This window comes from Strongylocentrotus purpuratus, unplaced genomic scaffold, assembly GCF_000002235.5.
Source record: "Strongylocentrotus purpuratus isolate Spur 01 unplaced genomic scaffold, Spur_5.0 spur5_scaffold_16, whole genome shotgun sequence".
Lineage (NCBI taxonomy): Eukaryota > Metazoa > Echinodermata > Echinoidea > Camarodonta > Strongylocentrotidae > Strongylocentrotus > Strongylocentrotus purpuratus.
Window position 1 is genome coordinate 16,819,850 of NW_022145601.1, and position 18,914 is coordinate 16,838,763.

Sequence of the window (18,914 nt, forward strand, 5' to 3'; positions counted from 1 at the left end):
CCTTTGAATTTGTAAAATACTAATATCCAAGCTTACATGAACTACCACGGCTGGTGGTTGTGCGGTATGAACGGCTTGTGTATAGGTACGCGGGGCTTCGGGCGTGACGTAGGTCTGTTGTGGAGGGTAGCCAGGATATACCGGGTTGCCGGCTACTGACGTGATGTTTACTTCCGTGGCTGTATAAATATGAAAGGATATGTGTCATCTTTATTGCAACATTTAAATCGTACTTCTTTTTACCTAAAAGCCTAAACTATAAATTCAATTCAATTCAATTCAAGAGTTCTTTATTCGCTTTAAAAAGCACATATAAAAAAAATAACAAAAAATATACAATATATTCTACAAATAGGCACATTCACAATATATGTAAAGACAAAAAAACAACATCAACAACAGAATACATGTGTAACAGGGTAAGATCAGAGTGTGCATAAATACAAGATAATTTCCTCGCACTCCTCTCGGTTAAGGAAACCCTACATAAATAATCATCCCTCGAGTTGATCAATTCCTTTACTTGTTCAACTATGCGTATTGTCTCATCATTCACTTGGCATTGCACAGCCCACTGCTTTTGAATTTCATTGTTATCCATGAAGTACTTATCATTCAAGAATCTTATGTTACCTCCCAACACAGAATGAGCTCCATACCTGGCCATTCCAGCTATATGTGCCACTGTATAATTTTTGGAATTCATAGCTTTCACAACAAAAGATAAACATCTTTTTGCAAACCATAACTCTGGATCCATAACACCTGCTAAATAAGGCAAAAGATGACAGTGTGTCTGCCATGGAATTTTCCAAACCCTTCTTATTGCAACCAGCCATTGTCTACAAATATTATCAAAACATTTATCAAACAGAGGATATAACTGTGAGCCATAGAAACTCGAACAATATTTATGAAACAATATATTTCTTATGTGAGAGTTAGCATATTTGAAATTAAACAAAAACATATTACATTGTCGATAGAAATCTCCAACACACTTTGAGATATCAAAATCATTTATATTCTTAGAAATATCATTCCCTAGATGAGTTACTTTTGATGCAATATCAATATGTCTTCCATTTATCGTGATTCCTGGATCCATAACTGGTTTACCATTACAGCTGAAAACTATTAACTGACTCTTTTCAGGGTTAAACAGAATATCAAATTTAATGGCATAATCTAAACAAGTTTTAATCATTTCTTGAAGAGCAGTCACGCTAGGTGACAGCAGTGTCAAGTCATCTGCATAACCAAATGCTCCTGCAAAAACATTGCCCATAAAGCACCCTATCCCATTGTCACATAACTCTTCTATCAGCCCATCTAGATACAAACAGAACATGCAAGGAGAGATAACTCCACCCTGTTTAACACCATTTTTAACTGTAAAATAATCAGAATATGCATTGTTCCATTTCAACCTTAGCCTTTGATTCTTATACATATTAAGCAATAGCCTGCACATCATTGGGCAGACCCCTTTGCTCAGCATAATGTCAAACAATTTCACATAATTAACTCTATCAAATGCTTTACTAGCATCTAGCAATAATCCATACACATTACTCCCTTCATGATTAAAGTACGATACAGATTCTTTAACCATAGCAGTACATAGTGTAGTTGATAACCCTGCTTTGAATCCAAACTGTAGGTCATTAGTCTGCAAGTTCCCTTCTTCCCTTTTCATAAATACATGATCCAAAACTTTACCAATGATACTACCAAGTGTTATTGCACGAAAGTTTCCTGAATCGCCCAAATTTTTCCAACGACCTTTAGGTATTGGTACCATTGTACTTTTGAGCATACCATCTGGCGACACTCCATGCCATAACATGGCAGTAAAAAGCATTGCTAAATATCCACTGATTATTTTCTTTCCATGTATAATATGATCAGACATCACACCTGTTACACCATCACTTTTGGAATGATTTAACCTAAGTATTGCTCTAGATACTTCATCTCCTCCTATAACATGGTCATTCTGTAAACACTCATTACATTCACATTTCTCCTGTGTAGTGGAGTTTATGTGATTCAATAACGTTTCCATATTTCCTTCATCATATCCAATACTTTGATATATCCTTCCAAATTTCAATGCAAACAACTCTGCTATATTTTCTTCCCCCTGAACACCATCCACTCTGTTTGGGTAACCCTTAGGCTTTTTTGAATGTTTCTTCACCTCTTTCCAAAAAATTCTGCTATTCTTCTCTCTTAATGCATTTGCCACTTTATCACATCTAACTGACATAGATTTGTTCAGCATCAATTTCAAAGCTTTATGATACTCAGACCTAGTTTTCTTTCTTAATCCATACAGTAATCCCTGAGATGGACGATCATTTTCAACCCATATCTTATGCCAAAATAATGCACTCCTAAAATAGGCCTCAACATGATCATTCCACCCAGGCACCACTTTACACTGTTGAGAACTGTGACTTGAAATCATAGCATCTGCACTACTCAGTAAAGCAATGATAATATCATCATGAAATACATTAATGAGGTCATGATGTTTTCTTCATAACCTGTCCCTACATTGAATGGCTGAAACAGGGATTTTAATTTGCCTGAAGTTTTCTTCCAATTTTTGTTTATACAACTCCAAATCTTTTGATGATGCAAACTTCCAGTTCACTTTCCCTTCCCTTTCCTTTGATTCTGTTACCTGATCAATTTCTGTTATCTTTATATCTAGCACACTCTTGACTGCCAGATGATCTGAAAAATTGTGAACACTGTCAATTGTTTCATACCCATGTAGTGCCTCAACTAGATTTTCTGATAACATACAGTGATCAATTAGAGATCTTACACCACTACCCTTGCTACAGAACGTATAATCAAAATTACAACAAGGATCATTTTGACATAAGTAAAAAGAATTCTGGCCTAAAAATTGCAAAAGTGTCGTAGCTTGGTGAGAGTCTCGAGAGATATCTGTATTAAAATCACCACATACACATACATAATCATTGGGGGTTCCTTGTAATATTGAGTCAAGCTCATTTAACGTGATCTTGTATTCATCCAAATTTCCATTTAGACACCTATCATCACAAGGCATGTATACACAACATATTAAAAGCATTTTCCCGTCATCTAGAGTAACTCTTACAGCTGTTAACCTCGAAGATTCTAAAACAACAGGTTCCACATTGAGTTTTAAGTCACGTTTCCATAAGATTGCACATCCCCCATGAGGTCTCCCTTTTAGCAAAACATCTTCTTTCATTGCACTAACCCCATGTTTTCCTATTCCATTTTGCAATTTATCAAACCATCCAAACTGTGACTTACACAACCCATGTTCTTGTAACAGTAAAAAATCAGCTAAGCCAAAAAGCTCCTGTAAAAAAGGTAATTTTGCATCATTCGCACATTGTGTGTTATAAGAGATAATTGAAATGTTATGCAGCATGTTCATCGTTCTGATTGCTTCTCCTCCACCACCTTTGAACACACACACCATAAGGCCATATATCTCCGACCATTACTTTGTCTTTCTCAATAACGGGCACAGTGAGTTTATATGAACAGTATGCAGCATTCGGATTGGATACACACTGAATTTCAGCTGAAATAACACCTTGACCCGTTATATATTCCAACATCTGCTCATCAGTTGTGTCCTTCGACACTCTAGATATGAAGAAATCGCTTCACACAAAGTGTGTTATCATACCAATTACCAATAATCATATTGATCTAACATTCAGCAATGGAATATTGGATTTACAAAATGCGTTCCAATAATCAACGTTAACAAATACCATAAAGAATGCACATGTAAGTGGCGTGTTTATATAGGTACATGTAGATACCGATAGCACAATACAGTTCCGAAAAAAAATCAAAGGAATAAAAAGGGCTGGGGTAATCGCCGCAGACCGACCTGCATGAGGCCTAGAAACCAGAAAAACAAAAGAAAACACGTAATATTATAGACAAGAAGAAAGCTCTTAAGAGAGCAATGGCCTAGAAGACCAACAGTCGATTATACGGACAAAACAAAGATGAAATAAGTAATGCTAATAATCAGGATAGAAAAAAAGATGTTGACATCGTGGGGTTTTTTTTAGCGAAAAGAGGTATCGTGTTTTAGGGGCTTTAATTTCCCCATAGTATACCCCATTTGAACCCACCAATGCAAGGTGTCGACCGTCATGCAGATTTATGATAACAATTGCTATATTTCGTAATAATAATAATATATAATAATTTTTTTTTACCCAGGAAAGCCTCAATCATCAGCATCAATGTTGTTATTCCCAAGGGCCCTGCAATTAGTATTACCCCAGCAATTGCTACCCATTTACACCTGTGTGAAAATCGATTGGCAAATGTGGATTTACCCTCCTGCCCACCCAGGTCGGAATTCCAGTTGAAACCAGTAGGCAACTGGTACCAGTTAAAACCAGTAGCCAACTGGTACCAGTTGAAACCAGTACATTCAACTGGTTTTTAATATGGAAATTGAAACAACGCTAACTCGGACCAGTTGATTTACCAGTTGATTTACCAGTTGATATACCAGTTGATTTTCCAGTTGAATTACCAGTTGATGTACCAGTTGATTTACCAGTTGAATTACCAGTTGATTTACCAGCATCTGGCCACCAACTTGACCATATATACAAACTCTTGCAATTACCCAATCACAATAGTCATTTGAAGTAGATTACAGATGTGTTTTATGTAAAGTAGACATTTGTAGCTCGTGCATACATATATACACAATTATACACTTTGTTTCCTGGTAAGTAATTACATATATCAATATATCTAATTTTACGTCTTAAATTAGATGAAAAACATGATCAGACATAAATAATATATTTGTCAATGATTGACTGAGAAAACATAAATCACAAAATTGATGTGCATTGTCACATTTGCTTGACAGATCATGATAATTATTTTTTCTGTGAAAACATGCAAATTAATCATGAATATGCTTAAGATACATTGAACTGGTATTCTACTAGTTTTTTCAACTGGTAATCATCTACTGGTTTTCAACTGGTAAATCAACTGGTAATCATCTACTGGTTAACAACTGGTAATCATCTACTAGTTATCAACTCGTAAATCAACTGGTAATCATCTACTGGTTTTCAACTGGTAAAGCAACTGGTAATCATCTACTGGTTTTCAACTAGTAAATCAACTAGTAATCATCTACTGGTTTTCAACTGGTAAATCAACTAGTAATCATCTACTGGTTTTAAACTGGTAAAGCAACTGGTAATCATCTACTGGTTTTCAACTGGTAAATCAACTGTTAATCATCTACTGGTTTTCAACTGGTAAAGCAACTGGTGATCATCTACTGGTTTTCAACTGGTAAATCAGCTGGTAATAACCTACTGGTTTTCAACTGGTAAAGCAACTGGTGATCATCTACTGGTTTTTAACTGGTAAATCAACTGGTAATCATCTACTGGTTTTCAACTGGTAAATCAACTGGTAATCATCTACTGGTTTTCAACCGCGTTGGATTAAGAGTCAAGTGAACGAACCAGTAAACCACGACAATGACCTTAAAGACAATAAGATGATATATTTCCGATGTAATTGTTTCAATGTAATATTACAACGTATAATACACAGGTGTACATAGAAGCATCTACAAAGTTCAACACGATTGGAAACACTCTCTAGAAATCAACTTATTGGCAGTTTCAATAGCCTACTGTACTGTATTCTGTAAAGCTATTGAAAGTAGAGTACGGGTAATGGAAATATATTTACAACAAAACTGGTCATTTATGGTCATAAAATGTTTATTGGACTCTAAGATGTCAATTGTAAGCAATAAGTTTCTGTTACTTGGCCCATTTGGAAGAATTCAGGTGTTAAAACAACCCTCATCTTATACCGCTATTCGAGGCACATTTCAGCAGGCATGCCAGATGACACACGCGGTAAACTATCATGATTATATCGCCTTCTTAAAGATAAAGTTGAGTTCTGATCATGCGATTGCAATGCGAAAGAAACGGTGTGGAATCGATCAGAAAAGTTTGATCATCTAGCATATAAGTATTGGTGTGTACTGCAAGGTTCTGAATTCATCAAAATGATAATAAATTTGGCCCTGTCTTGGTAAAGTTACAATCACTTTTAACAGTAAGATGTATATGGGACTACACGAACATGTGACATAAAAATCCGTCCCATGCTAATAACAATGATAACGCTCACAAATTATATGTTCACCTCTTCCCAGAACTCAACCTTCTCTTTCAGGGTGATCTTTGAAAGTTTTCCGATCGTGTTAAAATAGTAAAACATGTTTACAAATGTACTTACTGGCCATTTTGATTTGCGATGGTCTATCCCTTGCAACCGAATCGACGCTATGAATACACGACTTTAACTAGTTTTGCTGAGCTGAATGAAACCCTGTGATGTTGGATTGGAATAATTTATATGGCTCATTTGCATAACAATTATACACATCATGGATATTTTTAGATCTCAGGTGAATTCTTAAGTCAGTGGAAAATTCTAAACTTCATTGTAGCAATATTTTGTGGTTCATGAAGGGCATACGGATTTGATGACGTAGCGTCAAGCCATCCAGCGAAATACAACACTTAACCTAAAAGATACCAGCACCTTTTTTGTAATATCTCTGTTGACATTAGCTCAGGTCTATTCGGTTGAACTAACGCTTTTTTATGTTTATTATATTTATACATGTCTATATGTATGATCTTGCCCCGGCCCCCCCCACTCAGAGGTCGGAATGACCGCATGCGTGTTGCCAAAATGTCCGGTAAAGGGGTACTTTTCGTACGACAAAGTCCGGCCCGAGAATTGTAAAAAAAGGGGTGTATTTGACTTTTCACCCGGAGATTTCTTGAAAAAGGGGGGGGGGGTTTTTCTTTTTTTCTCTCATCTCTTTGGACTCCTGAGAAGTTATTCCGAATTTAGGGGGGTACATTGAGCATTTTTCCTGATTTAGGGGGGTCTCCAAGGCAGGAAAAGCCCGCGAAAAGCCCGAGAAAGGGGGGTTCGGAAATGTTGGCAGTCCTCAGATAGGGGGTGCTTTCAAAAAGAGGGTACGAGCATATGCGTACCCTAAATAACACTGAGTGGGGGGGCCGGGGATCTTGCTCTATGGAAGCCGTCGAACACTACGTGTAGAGAATATTAGAAGTGTAATGGAAAGGACTCGGATAGGAATATTGTCACGAAAGCACTACATGTATGTGCATGTATTCATCCATTCACTTTTAAGGGCATAAATCATGAATCATAAATCATACATAATACATCATACACCTTTGCTGGAATCGAAATGAACAATGTATAAATCAACATCGTAAATGTTATCGTACGATAATGAAAATCTATATATGAAGGTACTCCATTTTGCTCCTCTAGTAAAAGAGTAAGGATATGAAATACATAGATTGATGTTTTCTTTTTGGAAAATCTGGTTTATTATATTCAAATGTGTATCCCTGTATATTAATGATTGAAACATATTTGTCAATATACAGTTGTTGCTATCATTGTAAGAACAGCTCAAATTTCATTGTTCATGTAAATATATAAATAAGTTGAAAATATTATTCTGCTAGTTTCTTGTTCTAGATACATATTTCATACAATACATGTATTGTAAATTAAAACCAAACATTACACATCGTGTCACAGGAAATTTATCTGACTCACTTCGACTTGGCTATGATATCCTGATGAAAGTACTGACAGACAAAACGAAAATAGAATTGAAAATATTCTTGACCGATTCCTTTGGAATTACGAACAAAGGCGTAGCACGGTAGCTCAGGTAAAACAATTGTGTGTGTGTGTGTGGGGGGGGGGGGGGGGAGCTGGCATTATGGTGTTGGGGGCCTCCGGACTTACTAGGTTACTAACAATGCTAATCAACAAGGGGATCGCCATTTGATGCGGAGGGGTAGAATTAGCTCATATCATCTTCTTATAAATATAAAGTAGTGTTTCCTTTCTCCATTTCTTTCTATAGCTATTTTTCTTTTTTCGCCATTTTAAAATCGAACGGATGGGCACGCGCCTCCGTGCTCCCGTATAGCTACATCCCTGGCAATGGCCTCATTCTATCGCGATAAGATAAACATGTCCGTAGATTCTATTCATTTAACACCATTATTGTCCGACATGCAGGTCCACGGTTCGAATCCCTGGTCCAAATCATCACCAGTTCATCTTTCTCACAGCTTCAATGATAAATTACTGTTATATCCCTAGACCTAAAACATAATATATGCCCAACAATATGGATAAGACGATACCGCACACTATTCCAGCTACTGCCCAGCCCAACGCATGCTGTGAGGTGGAACGAGCGCCATCGTCATCGCCAGCCATTTGTTTGTCCTTGGCCTGTGAAGATAGGGAAAAAAATAGAAAAAATTTGACAGACATCACTTTAAATTGAAAAATTACTGCCGGGAGGATTAAGAATTAATCGAAATTGGAGAAATAATTTGGTACCATTACAAAGAGGAGGGGGTGGGCGATGTGAGGGGAAAAACATAAAAAATGTACTTTCATAGCTTTCCAAGGTATGAAGTAATCCTGAATTAAAACTGACGAATTGCTTCGTTTAATTTCGTCCCGTAACACAAGTCGATGTCTGGCAGAAATTCGTGACGTTATTTTGGAGACATTCTTGGAGAGAATAAATTGCATCGCCAAATTTCCAACAATTATAATGTCATATTTCGGCCCCGATTCTGATGTTGGAATTGTATTCCTTCATCGGGTTATTATCAACATGATTGCGAAACCTTTCAAAAAATGAACATGAGCAATTCTCAACTGTCACAGATTAAAATCTGCTAATTTTCACCAATTATCACATAAACAGTATTTTATTTTGTATTATTACGATTTCGTTGTGTTATGAAGATTTTCACTTTTGCCGGATATAAATTAGCACGTACGTCTTTTTGTTTTATCTTTTGATCTTTTGATAACTCTGTAATGTCAAAAGACTGAGTTAGGATTGAATGAAGAAAATGTCATACAAACATACATTGTAATCGCCCTGTTTTGGTTAGCGACATCATCACGTTACTTCTCGTCGAGAGTGGTGTGATTTGTATTTCTGCCTTTGTTTGGTTGAGATTTAATATTTTTATTAACTTATAACTTATTTCTTTCTCGTTCTGTCTCAGTTCAATACACTTCATGGCCAGAATTCAAAAAGGAGGTTTGTCGACAAACCTAGGTTTATGTGCATCATGGGACGCGTTTCAAACCATGACGCGTTTTGAAACGCGTCGAAACGCGTCATAATGACGCACATAAACCTTGGTTTGTCGACAATACTCCTTTGTGAAATCGGGCCTTTAACTTTGAATTTGAATGCTTACCCTTGATGCCATGAAGACAGCGACAAGACCAAAGGGTATACAACAGCATAAAGTGACTGCCCAAGCCATGCGGGAATAGTCCGGTACTTGCTGTCTGGGCGCTCCCGAAAATGCTTTCGTGGATCGAGGAGCAGTCTGATATTGATAAACAAAAAAAAAAGCATCAAGAGTCAAATGGATCTTATTGCTTCCAATGAGGTCACAAATATTTAAAGAGCAATTATGACCATACAGCAGTACAGCTAAAATGCGGGAAGGCCACTTCCTTTTGAGCGACCCCTTATTCGAATAATCTCTAGATGTCTTCCTTTGATTTGTGATTTTCTTTTCATTACCTTTCTTATAACGTTGTCTTCGTTCTTCATCAGACGTCTTCGGCTTTGTTTATGTTCCAACTCCCTCTCATTCTTCTTAAATTCATTTAACAAGTCGATAATATTTTCATCTTTTGAAAGGATCTCATTCATTTTGATTATTCTACTTACACGAACCACTGTAGTTTGTGGTTGTGGCTGAGCTTGGATGTGATTGGTTGGTTGTAAGTAAGCGGGCGGGCCTTAGTTGATTCTGATATCTTAATTAAAAAAATGTATTGTATTCTGCATATTATAAGCTTTCCATCGATATTATAATGAAACTATTATTGGGTATTCTACTTTAAAGTTTTGCAATGAATGACGATGAACTAGGCATCATGGATATCACATAATAAAAGCTTATGGGTCTAACTTAGTTGAATATTTGACAAAAATAGTGACTAGAGAGCACAAATACCGCAGTAATGTGGATAATTGTACTGTGATGAGCCATTAGCATGCAATGTATGCTTCTATTTGTCAGATCTCTAAAATTAAGTAAACTGTTGCACTGAGAACAACTTCTAATTCCAATGACCATGAGGATAATGTAAGGTACAGGTTGTACCCCTAATAGTCCTACCAACAGCTCTTGTGTTAGTACGGATACCCATAAGGGCCATTTTTCGGAATATTTTTATTTTAGGTTTTTTCAGAATAATTAAAGTGACATGATATTTGTCTAGTGCATAATGAAATAACATCATCTGCTGAGGTGATAAATTGAGCATAAAATTAATTACATACTGGATTGCGTGGGTGTGCGTGTGTGGGGGATTTGTTTCAGATGTGTGATGTACCTGTAGTATATGGGTATTTTAGTTGATACAAAATGTACAGCAGATCACTTTTCCTACTCCTTTAGTGCCACAACAGCTTATACAAGCTGACAAATATGATAAAATATATGTGAAAATCCTCGAAATAGCGGCCATATTGGATTTATGCAAATTAGGGACACTTCCACTACTTGGATTTTTTTGGACTTTTAGTATGTCATTTTGGGGACCTTACTAAAAAGCATTGCAGTGAAAAATATTTTATTGCAATTTGTTTGACGTTTACCTAAAAATAGACACAATATTCCTAGCCTAAATGACAAGGCCAATTGCATTCATGAAAGTGGCTGTATAAATATGATTCATTCCTCTGCAAATATCCGATTCTTACACCTTTCTCTTGTAGCTTCGTAAAGCATTGCCTTCAAGACAAATATTCTGACGTCTCTAGGTTGTGTTCTTACGGTGACATTTTCCTTGGTGCTGTGTAGTATGATCAGAATTGGCGATTTTCGTATTCCGATAGTTTTTCGAACTTTCGTTTCTCCAGACGTTCATTCTCCAAAAGATTTGCATTTCCGAAGGTTAATTATTCGTAAATCAAAATTGTCTTATTACATTATTTGTTGGAACTTTTTTGTTTCTCCGGAATCTAATGTTTCCCGAAAGATTTGGTATTACCATGGACCTACTACGTATTACGAAGGTTAATAATTTTAAATCAAATATTTCCTAATACCAACGGTATATAACAGTGTTATTTAGGGTACGCACATGCGTGTTCCAAGCGACCCCCCCCCTTTTCAGCAAAAGTCCGGTGTGTAAAGTAAATACGGGTCGACTGTTTTTCTTTTGTTATACGAGCCTTTTTCAGCACCCCCCCCCCTTTTCAGCAAAAGTCCGGTGCGTAAAGTCAATACGGGTCGGCCTTTTTCTTTTCTTACGAAAAGGACATTTTGGTAACACGCATGGGGTCCGTCCGTTCTCGGAGTGGGGGGGGGGGGGGCGGGTGCGTGACCATGAAAAGGCGTATAAATGGGTGCTTTTAAAAAAGATTGGACACGGTCCGTGCGGTGCCGCATTAAGGGATTAAAAAACGTATATTTTGGGCCATTTTCAAGAAAGAGGATACTTTTTCAAAATCCTGCTGTAAGCGCCGGTGTACGCGTTTAGGGGTATTTTTCTAGCCCTCGGGGCCAGACCTGGAGGGTCCTGCGCCTGCGCCCGTCGTCTAGCTAGTTATAGCAAAGATGATAGACGTGCGGCGCTCTATCATCTTTGGTTATTATAGCGAATTTTCGCTCAGCGACGGACAGACCTTTATTGCAGGAGCACTCAGGGTAACGGCCGTCGCACACAGACCGCCCTTGTTACAATACGCGGTTTCGCTTTTCGGTGAACGCGTACGTATAGTACGGAAGTATTGCAATGCAATGCCAATAGGCAATTTTGGTAATGTTACCACATTTAATGCATACGTATTTGTGAAGTGCCTCGATACAAACTATTTCATTCACCTGATAAGAATAATAGTATAGTATTAATGACTGCTTTGAGAGAAATAGTTGTTTTTATACGCTCAAGGGAAGGTTACAATTGTGCTATTACCCGAGGCGTGCCGAGGGCAATAGCCCAATTGTAACCTTCCGAGAGCGTATAAAAACAACTATTTCTCGAATATTAAAGCAGTCATTAATACTTTTATATGCCGAAAAAAAGTCAACTTATGACACCACCTTGGCCTTTCTCTAGTTTATCTGCACTGTTGTTTTTTATGAGTGTATCTTTGAGAGTATAGACTAGATCTAGATTTTAGTCTAAGCAAGATATTTTTACAATTTTGGGGGTGGGCCGGCCCTGTGGGGAATATGGAGAAAAAACCTGCGCTTTCACATGACACCTCGCTTATTGAGTATTACCTTCAGGATCACAACAGATAAAGGTTTGAATCTCGAATTGAAAAAAAAAACTTGACTTTTTTTTGCATGGTCGCGCAATGCACGTAGACTGCATAGAGACTGCATTGCGTGCAATCTCTATGGGAAGAATTTTAGCACACAACATCGGGTGCGCGATCACACACCCTAGACTACTAGATATAATTTTCCTCTACGTCTATATGCTGGTACTCGTCAAAAGCATTTTCAGCAACTAAACGAACATTTTTATGGATAATTTCATGTACCCTTTTTGTTGTTCTTGCTGTCAGCGAGTCTTGCATTTGATAAGTTGAAATCTTGGGAGAGTTTCTTCAGCCATTTTTGTCTTGTTTGGAATAGTCTTGTCTTGTATGAAAATACCGACCAATTCTTCGCACACGTACGGTATCCTCGATCGCTCAAACCATTTTTTAACATGTGTACCTATGGGAATTTCACCAAGACTGAACTATTTTCCCAGTACCCATGGTAACTGGGATTTTAGAACTATTTTTTAGAACTATTACATGGGTTTGGAATTTTACCGGGAATTTTACAGGAATAGTTAAAGTTTATGAATGCAATTTCGACCAATCAGATGGCTGGATTTCTTAAGTGAGGTATATAATATTTCATTAGTAGATACATTAGTTGTTGCCAGGTTTGACAAACATTAGGGAGTTTCGCAAGCTCATCGCGGACGGAGAATCTGCGGTTCGTGTGCAAAATCGAGAAGCTACCATAGTAACAGCGGGATGATCGCTGAGGTACTGAAATCCAGAACGTTTTTTTTTTTTCAATCCTGTGTGGACGACGGCCGCGCGAGGTTAAGGGTGTAAATTCGGGAAAAAACAATTCCTCATTTAGGGTGCATTTTGGCATCAGAAGAAATCCTCGTTTAGAGGGTGTGTGGAAAACCTTTGGTCACGCATGCTTACAGTTTTTCTATGATGACTGAGACCCCATGGGCGTGGTATAGTGGTTTATTCACTTGACTCTCAATCCAAGAGTTGAGGGTTCGGATCCCAGCCCAGCAATAACTTCCTTTAACAAGACATTAATCCACATTTGCCACCATCACCCCGGTTGTTAATTGGTAATAGGCAATTGCTGGGATAATAATAATTACAGGGCATTCTTATCTAGATCTCTTATTTTCCTTTTTCCTATTTCCTAGTCTCCCATTTCTCCTACTCTGTTCTCATAATACAATTTCTAAATTTGACACATTGTTCGTAACTATATACATCCTCTGTTGGTGCTTCGTGTTTAAAGGGACTTGGTAGTTGGTAACATTGTTCAGATGAGAGAAATGGTGCTATAAGGTAATGACTTCAATGCTAGATGTACAATAATAATAATAATAATGATGATAATAAATGAAAGATAATCTGAAAGTTTGAGCGAAAACAGACCATTATTAACGACAAAAATTGGGAAAAACTGATTTGATAAATTTCTTGATTCTCCCAAATATATTTTTACAATTTAATTACATTTGAGGTGAATGCAAAATTGGCTCTTATACTATTTCAGACAAAAATGGTTGGGAGAATTCAATGTTATTCACTGTTGAGAGGGTGTTGCACAGTGACGCCTTCAAAGAAAACCATAAATATCTTTGTGGTTTGAAATTTTTCTCAGGATTGTTTTCTTATTAGAGGTTAAGTACAGTAGGAGGAATATAATAAGTAACATTTCATACAAAAATTACACATCTTTTTTTATCAACCTTCAACAATATTACCGAGTCACTTTAAAAGGTATCAAATTCCAAAGAAATTGATTTGATTGAACTAAACTTAAATCATTAACTGCGATGATTTTAAACAAGACACTTTCATATCCACCGTGACCTGATTTTTAAAATTCTCTTTATTGTAAAAAAAAACATATACAGTGTACAAAAATTATCATATTGATATAAACATACATCATAAATAAACTACAACCATTGTCAAATCGAAGAGATAATTTATTATTTTGTTTGATCTAAATACTTCCCGGCATTATGAAGTATAACACATGAGATATCTAGGGTATATACAACATTATGTAAGGAATGACCTATGCGAAAGTAACCGGAGTGTTTACGCACCTTTGCCGGAATCGAAATTAACAATGTATGGAAGTACTCCATTTGGCTCCTCCAGTAAAAGAGTAAGGATATGAAATACAAAGAATGATTTTTTCTTTTTGGAAAATCTGGTTCTACTTATACTACTATATTTAAATGTGTATCCCTGTATTGACGATTGAAACATATTAATGTCGATATACAATCGTTGTTATCATTGTTAGACTAGCTGAAGTTTCATTGTTCAGGTAAATATATAAATAAGTTGAAAATATTATTCTGCTAGTTTCTTGTTCCCGAAACATATTGCATACAATACATTTATTGTAGTTTAAAACCAAACATTACACCTTTGTCATTACACCTTTGTCATTATTAAAAGAGGCGTAGCACGGTAGCTCAGGTAAAGATAACTATGTGTGTGTGGGGGTGGGGTGGGGGGGGGCATTGGCACGATGGATGGGGGCCTTCGGACTCACGAGGTTACTGGAACAATGCAAACCAACAAGGCGACCGCCATTGGATGCGGAGGTGTGGAATTGGCTCCTCTCATCTTCTTGTCACGTCATGTTTCCTCCCTCCAGTTCTCTCTCTAGTTATTTTTTTTCTCGCCATTTTAATATCGAAAGGATGGACACGTGCCTCCGTGCTCCCGTATAGCTACATCCCAGGTTATGACCGCATTCTATCGCTACAAGACAAACATGTCCGTAGATTCTATTCATTTAACACCATTACTGTCCGACATGCAGGTCCACGGTTCGAATCCCCAGGCCAAACCATCACAAGTTCATCTTTCTCACAACTTCAATGACAAATTACTGTTATACCCCTAGACTCTAGTTATTTGTCTTTTTTCGCCATTTTAAAATCGACAGGATGGGCACGTGCCTCCGTGCTCCCGTAAAGCTACATCCCTGGTTATGACCGATTCTATCGCTACAAGACAAACATGTCCGTAGATTCTATTCATTTAACACCATTATTGTCCGACATGCAGGTCCACGGTTCGAATCCCTGGTCCAAATCATCACCAGTTCATCTTTCTCACAGCTTCAATGATAAATTACTGTTATACCCCTAGACCTGAAAAATAATATATGCCCAACAATATGGATAAGACGATACCGCACACTATTCCAGCTACTGCCCAGCCCAACGCACACTGGGAGGTAGAACGAGCGCCATCATCATCGCCATACATTTGTTTGTCCTTGGCCTGTGAAGATAGGGAAAAAAATAGAAAAAATTTGACAGACATCACTTTAAATTGAAAAATTACTGCCGGGAGGATTAAGAATTAATCGAAATTGGAGAAATAATTTGGTACCATTACAAAGGGGAGGGGGTGGGTGATGTGAGGGGAAAAACATAAAAAATGTACTTTCATAGCCTTCCAAGGTACGAAGTAATCCTGAATTAAGACTGACGAATTGCTTCGTTTAATTTCGTCCCGTAACACAAGTCGATGTCTGGCAGAAATTCGTGACGTCGTTCTGGAAACATTCTCAGAGAGAATAAATTGCATCGCCAAATTTCCAACAATCATAATGTCATATTTCGGCCCCGATTCTGATGTTGGAATTGTATTCCTTCATCGGGTTTTTATCAACATGATTGCGAAACCTTTCAAAAAATGAACATGAGCAATTCTCAACTGTCATAATTTAAAACCTGCTAATTTTCACCAATTATCACATAGACAGTATTTTATTTTGTATTATTACGATTTCGATGTCTTATGAAGATTTTTAATTTTGCTGGATATAAATTAGCATGTACGTCTTTTCATTTTATCTTTTGATCTTTTGATAACTCTGTAATGTCAAAAGATTGAGTTAGGATTGAATGAAGAAAATGTCATACAAACATACATTGTAATCGCCCTGTTTTGGTTAGCAACATCATCACGTTACTTCTCGTCGAGAGTGGTGTGATTTGTATTTCTGCCTTTGTTTGGTTGAGATTTAATACTTTTATTAACTTAAAACTTATTTCTTTCTCGTTCTGTCTCAGTTCAATACACTGTATAGCCAGAATTCAAAAAGGAGGTTTGTCTAACCTAGGTTTATGTGCATCATGGGACGCGTTTCAAACCATGACGCTTTTTGAAACGCGTCGAAACGCGTCATAATGACGCACATAAACCTAGGTTTGTCGACAATGCTCCTTTGTGAAATCGGGCCTTTAACTTTGAATTTGAATGCTTACCCTTGATGCCATGAAGACAGCGACAAGACCAAAGGGTAGACAACAGCATAAAGTGACTGCCCAAGCCATGCGGGAATAGTCCGGTACTTGCTGTCTGGGCGCTCCCGAAAATGCATTCGTGGATCGAGGAGCAGTCTGATATTGATAAACAAAAAAAAGCATCAAGAGTCAAATGGATCTTATTGCTACCAATGAGGTCACAAATATTTAAAGAGCAATTATGACCATACAGCAGTACAGCTAAAATGCGGGGAGGCCACTTCCTTTTGAGCGACCCCTTATTCGAATAATCTCTAGATTTCTTCCTTTGATTTGTGATTTTCTTTTCATTACCTTTCTTATAACGTTGTCTTCGTTCTTCATCAGACGTCTTCGGCTTTGTTTATGTTCCAACTCCCTCTCATTCTTCTTAAATTCATTTAACAAGTCGATAATATTTTCATCTTTTGAAAGGATCTCATTCATTTTGATTATTCTACTTACACGAACCACTGTAGTTTGTGGTTGTGGCTGAGCTTGGATGTGATTGGTTGGTTGTAAGTAAGCGGGCGGGGCTCCAGATGATACGTCATTCTGTTGTGGCAGGTATCCAGGCTGTACCGAGTGGCCCTTTGGCGGTTGGAACATCGCTAGCTGTGACCCCATCCTCACATCGTCCGTGCCGAGGTGCTGCTTTTCTGTTTCAGATATTGAGATCTCCGTGGCTAAACAGATAAAAATACATTTATTATCGTCTATATTAACAGGAATAATAAATTGGGTATTAATTTGCAACCTTTTCAATAATTTGATTGATTAGGAAAAAAATAGTTATGAAAAGCTGATAAATCTGTCGTATATCTTTTCAATATTGTCCATCTAACTTTTTCAATAAATTTGCAATGGTTAGGAGAAGTTACAAAAATCTTAATCTAGTTCGACACTTTACTATAATTGTGAATAAGAAAACATATGCGGTACATATCTTCGATAAATATAGCCTCTGGATATATTCTTTTCTTCTTTTCTCTTTTTATTTCTGTCATTTATACAAGGAAGTGCATTTTCAACAATAATGGTGATCTTCCATGAGACCCCGTTTGTTAACAACAAAATATAGTGACATAGTCATATAGTCAATATAAAATTTGTATTTTAATCCAATGACGGATCACATTTACCATGCTTTTTACACCGTAAAATATTATCGTGTCGATAATTGAAATTCAAAAAGAAGAACGCAAATCTATTCAACACTGTCGCAAATTTTTTCGAAAACTCACCTCTATAGGCAATTTCAATAAGCTATAGTTGAAAGTGATATGATTATACTTACAAGTCATTTTGTTGAATTATGTCGATTTAGGTAACTTAAGTCGTGAGGCAATGGTTTTTATTACAGCTGTTTAGAACGCTCTAAAACTTGAAACGTTGTGGCTTAACTTTCCTCGAGTGAATGAAACGAGTTCATATCACATCTTCATTTATAAGAACTTGACAAATAAAAAATAAAAAACGCCCCGCCCACCACTCACGTAACGGAAAAGTGTTCGCGCTTTTCTTTGTACTACGGATTTGTGCCTACACTCTCTTACAAATTAGGTTATACCCTCCTATAAGTTCGAGAATTTTCCCTTTTCTACAAGGAACCGGATTTTAGAGTAATGCCGGTAAGAAGAGAAATTGCAACCAGGCCCGGTACTTTATTTTCTATATTTCCATATTTGGCAGTCCGATAACAACCAGTCAATGGACTCATCCGAAATGTCCACTATAAGCAATCATATTCCATGGTTTTATGTCTGTATATAATATATTGTTATTAAATTTTAAGTTTTTTAAATCTCAAGCTTAGGGATTAATATAACTACGAGGAGCGAGAAAGTACACTACAAGCCTACTGTATACACTAAAATATTATTGTAGAGAACAGTGATTTGTGGGGGAAAAGTAAGAATTTACCACGACATGGTAGACGGCTGTTTTTTTTGCTGCTACTACTACTACAACTACTGCTGGTTTCTGCTACTACTACTACTACTGATACTACTACTGCTACTACTACTACTGCGTAAACTACTACTACTACTACTACTACTACTACTACTACTACTACTACTGTTTATACTACTACTACTACTACTACTACTACTACTACTACTACTACTACTACTACTACTACTATTACTACT

General features: G+C 37.0%; 3 protein-coding genes across 3 annotated transcripts in view; all 3 read right to left on the reverse strand.

The window, feature by feature from the left end:
* LOC115924536 overlaps nt 1–6,743 on the reverse strand; it is an 8,100-nt gene extending 1,357 nt beyond the window's left edge. The window contains exons 1-2 of the mRNA XM_030986927.1: nt 6,340–6,743; nt 37–179 (exon numbers count right to left, since the gene is read on the reverse strand). Of these exons, the coding sequence (XP_030842787.1) occupies nt 37–179; nt 6,340–6,346 (150 nt within the window). The 5' untranslated portion in view covers nt 6,347–6,743. The remainder of the gene's footprint in view (nt 1–36; nt 180–6,339) is intronic.
* Nucleotides 6,744–7,383: 640 nt separating this feature from the next.
* Nucleotides 7,384–10,380, reverse strand: LOC115924685. Its single transcript, XM_030987428.1, has 4 exons — nt 10,341–10,380; nt 9,887–9,957; nt 9,402–9,536; nt 7,384–8,406 (listed from the first exon to the last, which is right to left on the reverse strand). Exons 1-4 carry the CDS (start codon nt 10,378–10,380, stop codon nt 8,260–8,262), a joined length of 393 nt encoding a protein of 130 aa, XP_030843288.1. The 3' UTR covers nt 7,384–8,259.
* Nucleotides 10,381–15,140: 4,760 nt separating this feature from the next.
* Nucleotides 15,141–18,431, reverse strand: LOC115917882 (proline-rich transmembrane protein 1-like). The gene is made up of 4 exons (XM_011667695.2): nt 18,059–18,431; nt 17,227–17,447; nt 16,744–16,878; nt 15,141–15,751 (listed from the first exon to the last, which is right to left on the reverse strand). Exons 1-4 carry the CDS (start codon nt 18,063–18,065, stop codon nt 15,605–15,607), a joined length of 510 nt encoding a protein of 169 aa, XP_011665997.2. The 5' UTR covers nt 18,066–18,431; the 3' UTR covers nt 15,141–15,604.
* Between the last annotated feature and the right edge of the window lie 483 nt (nt 18,432–18,914).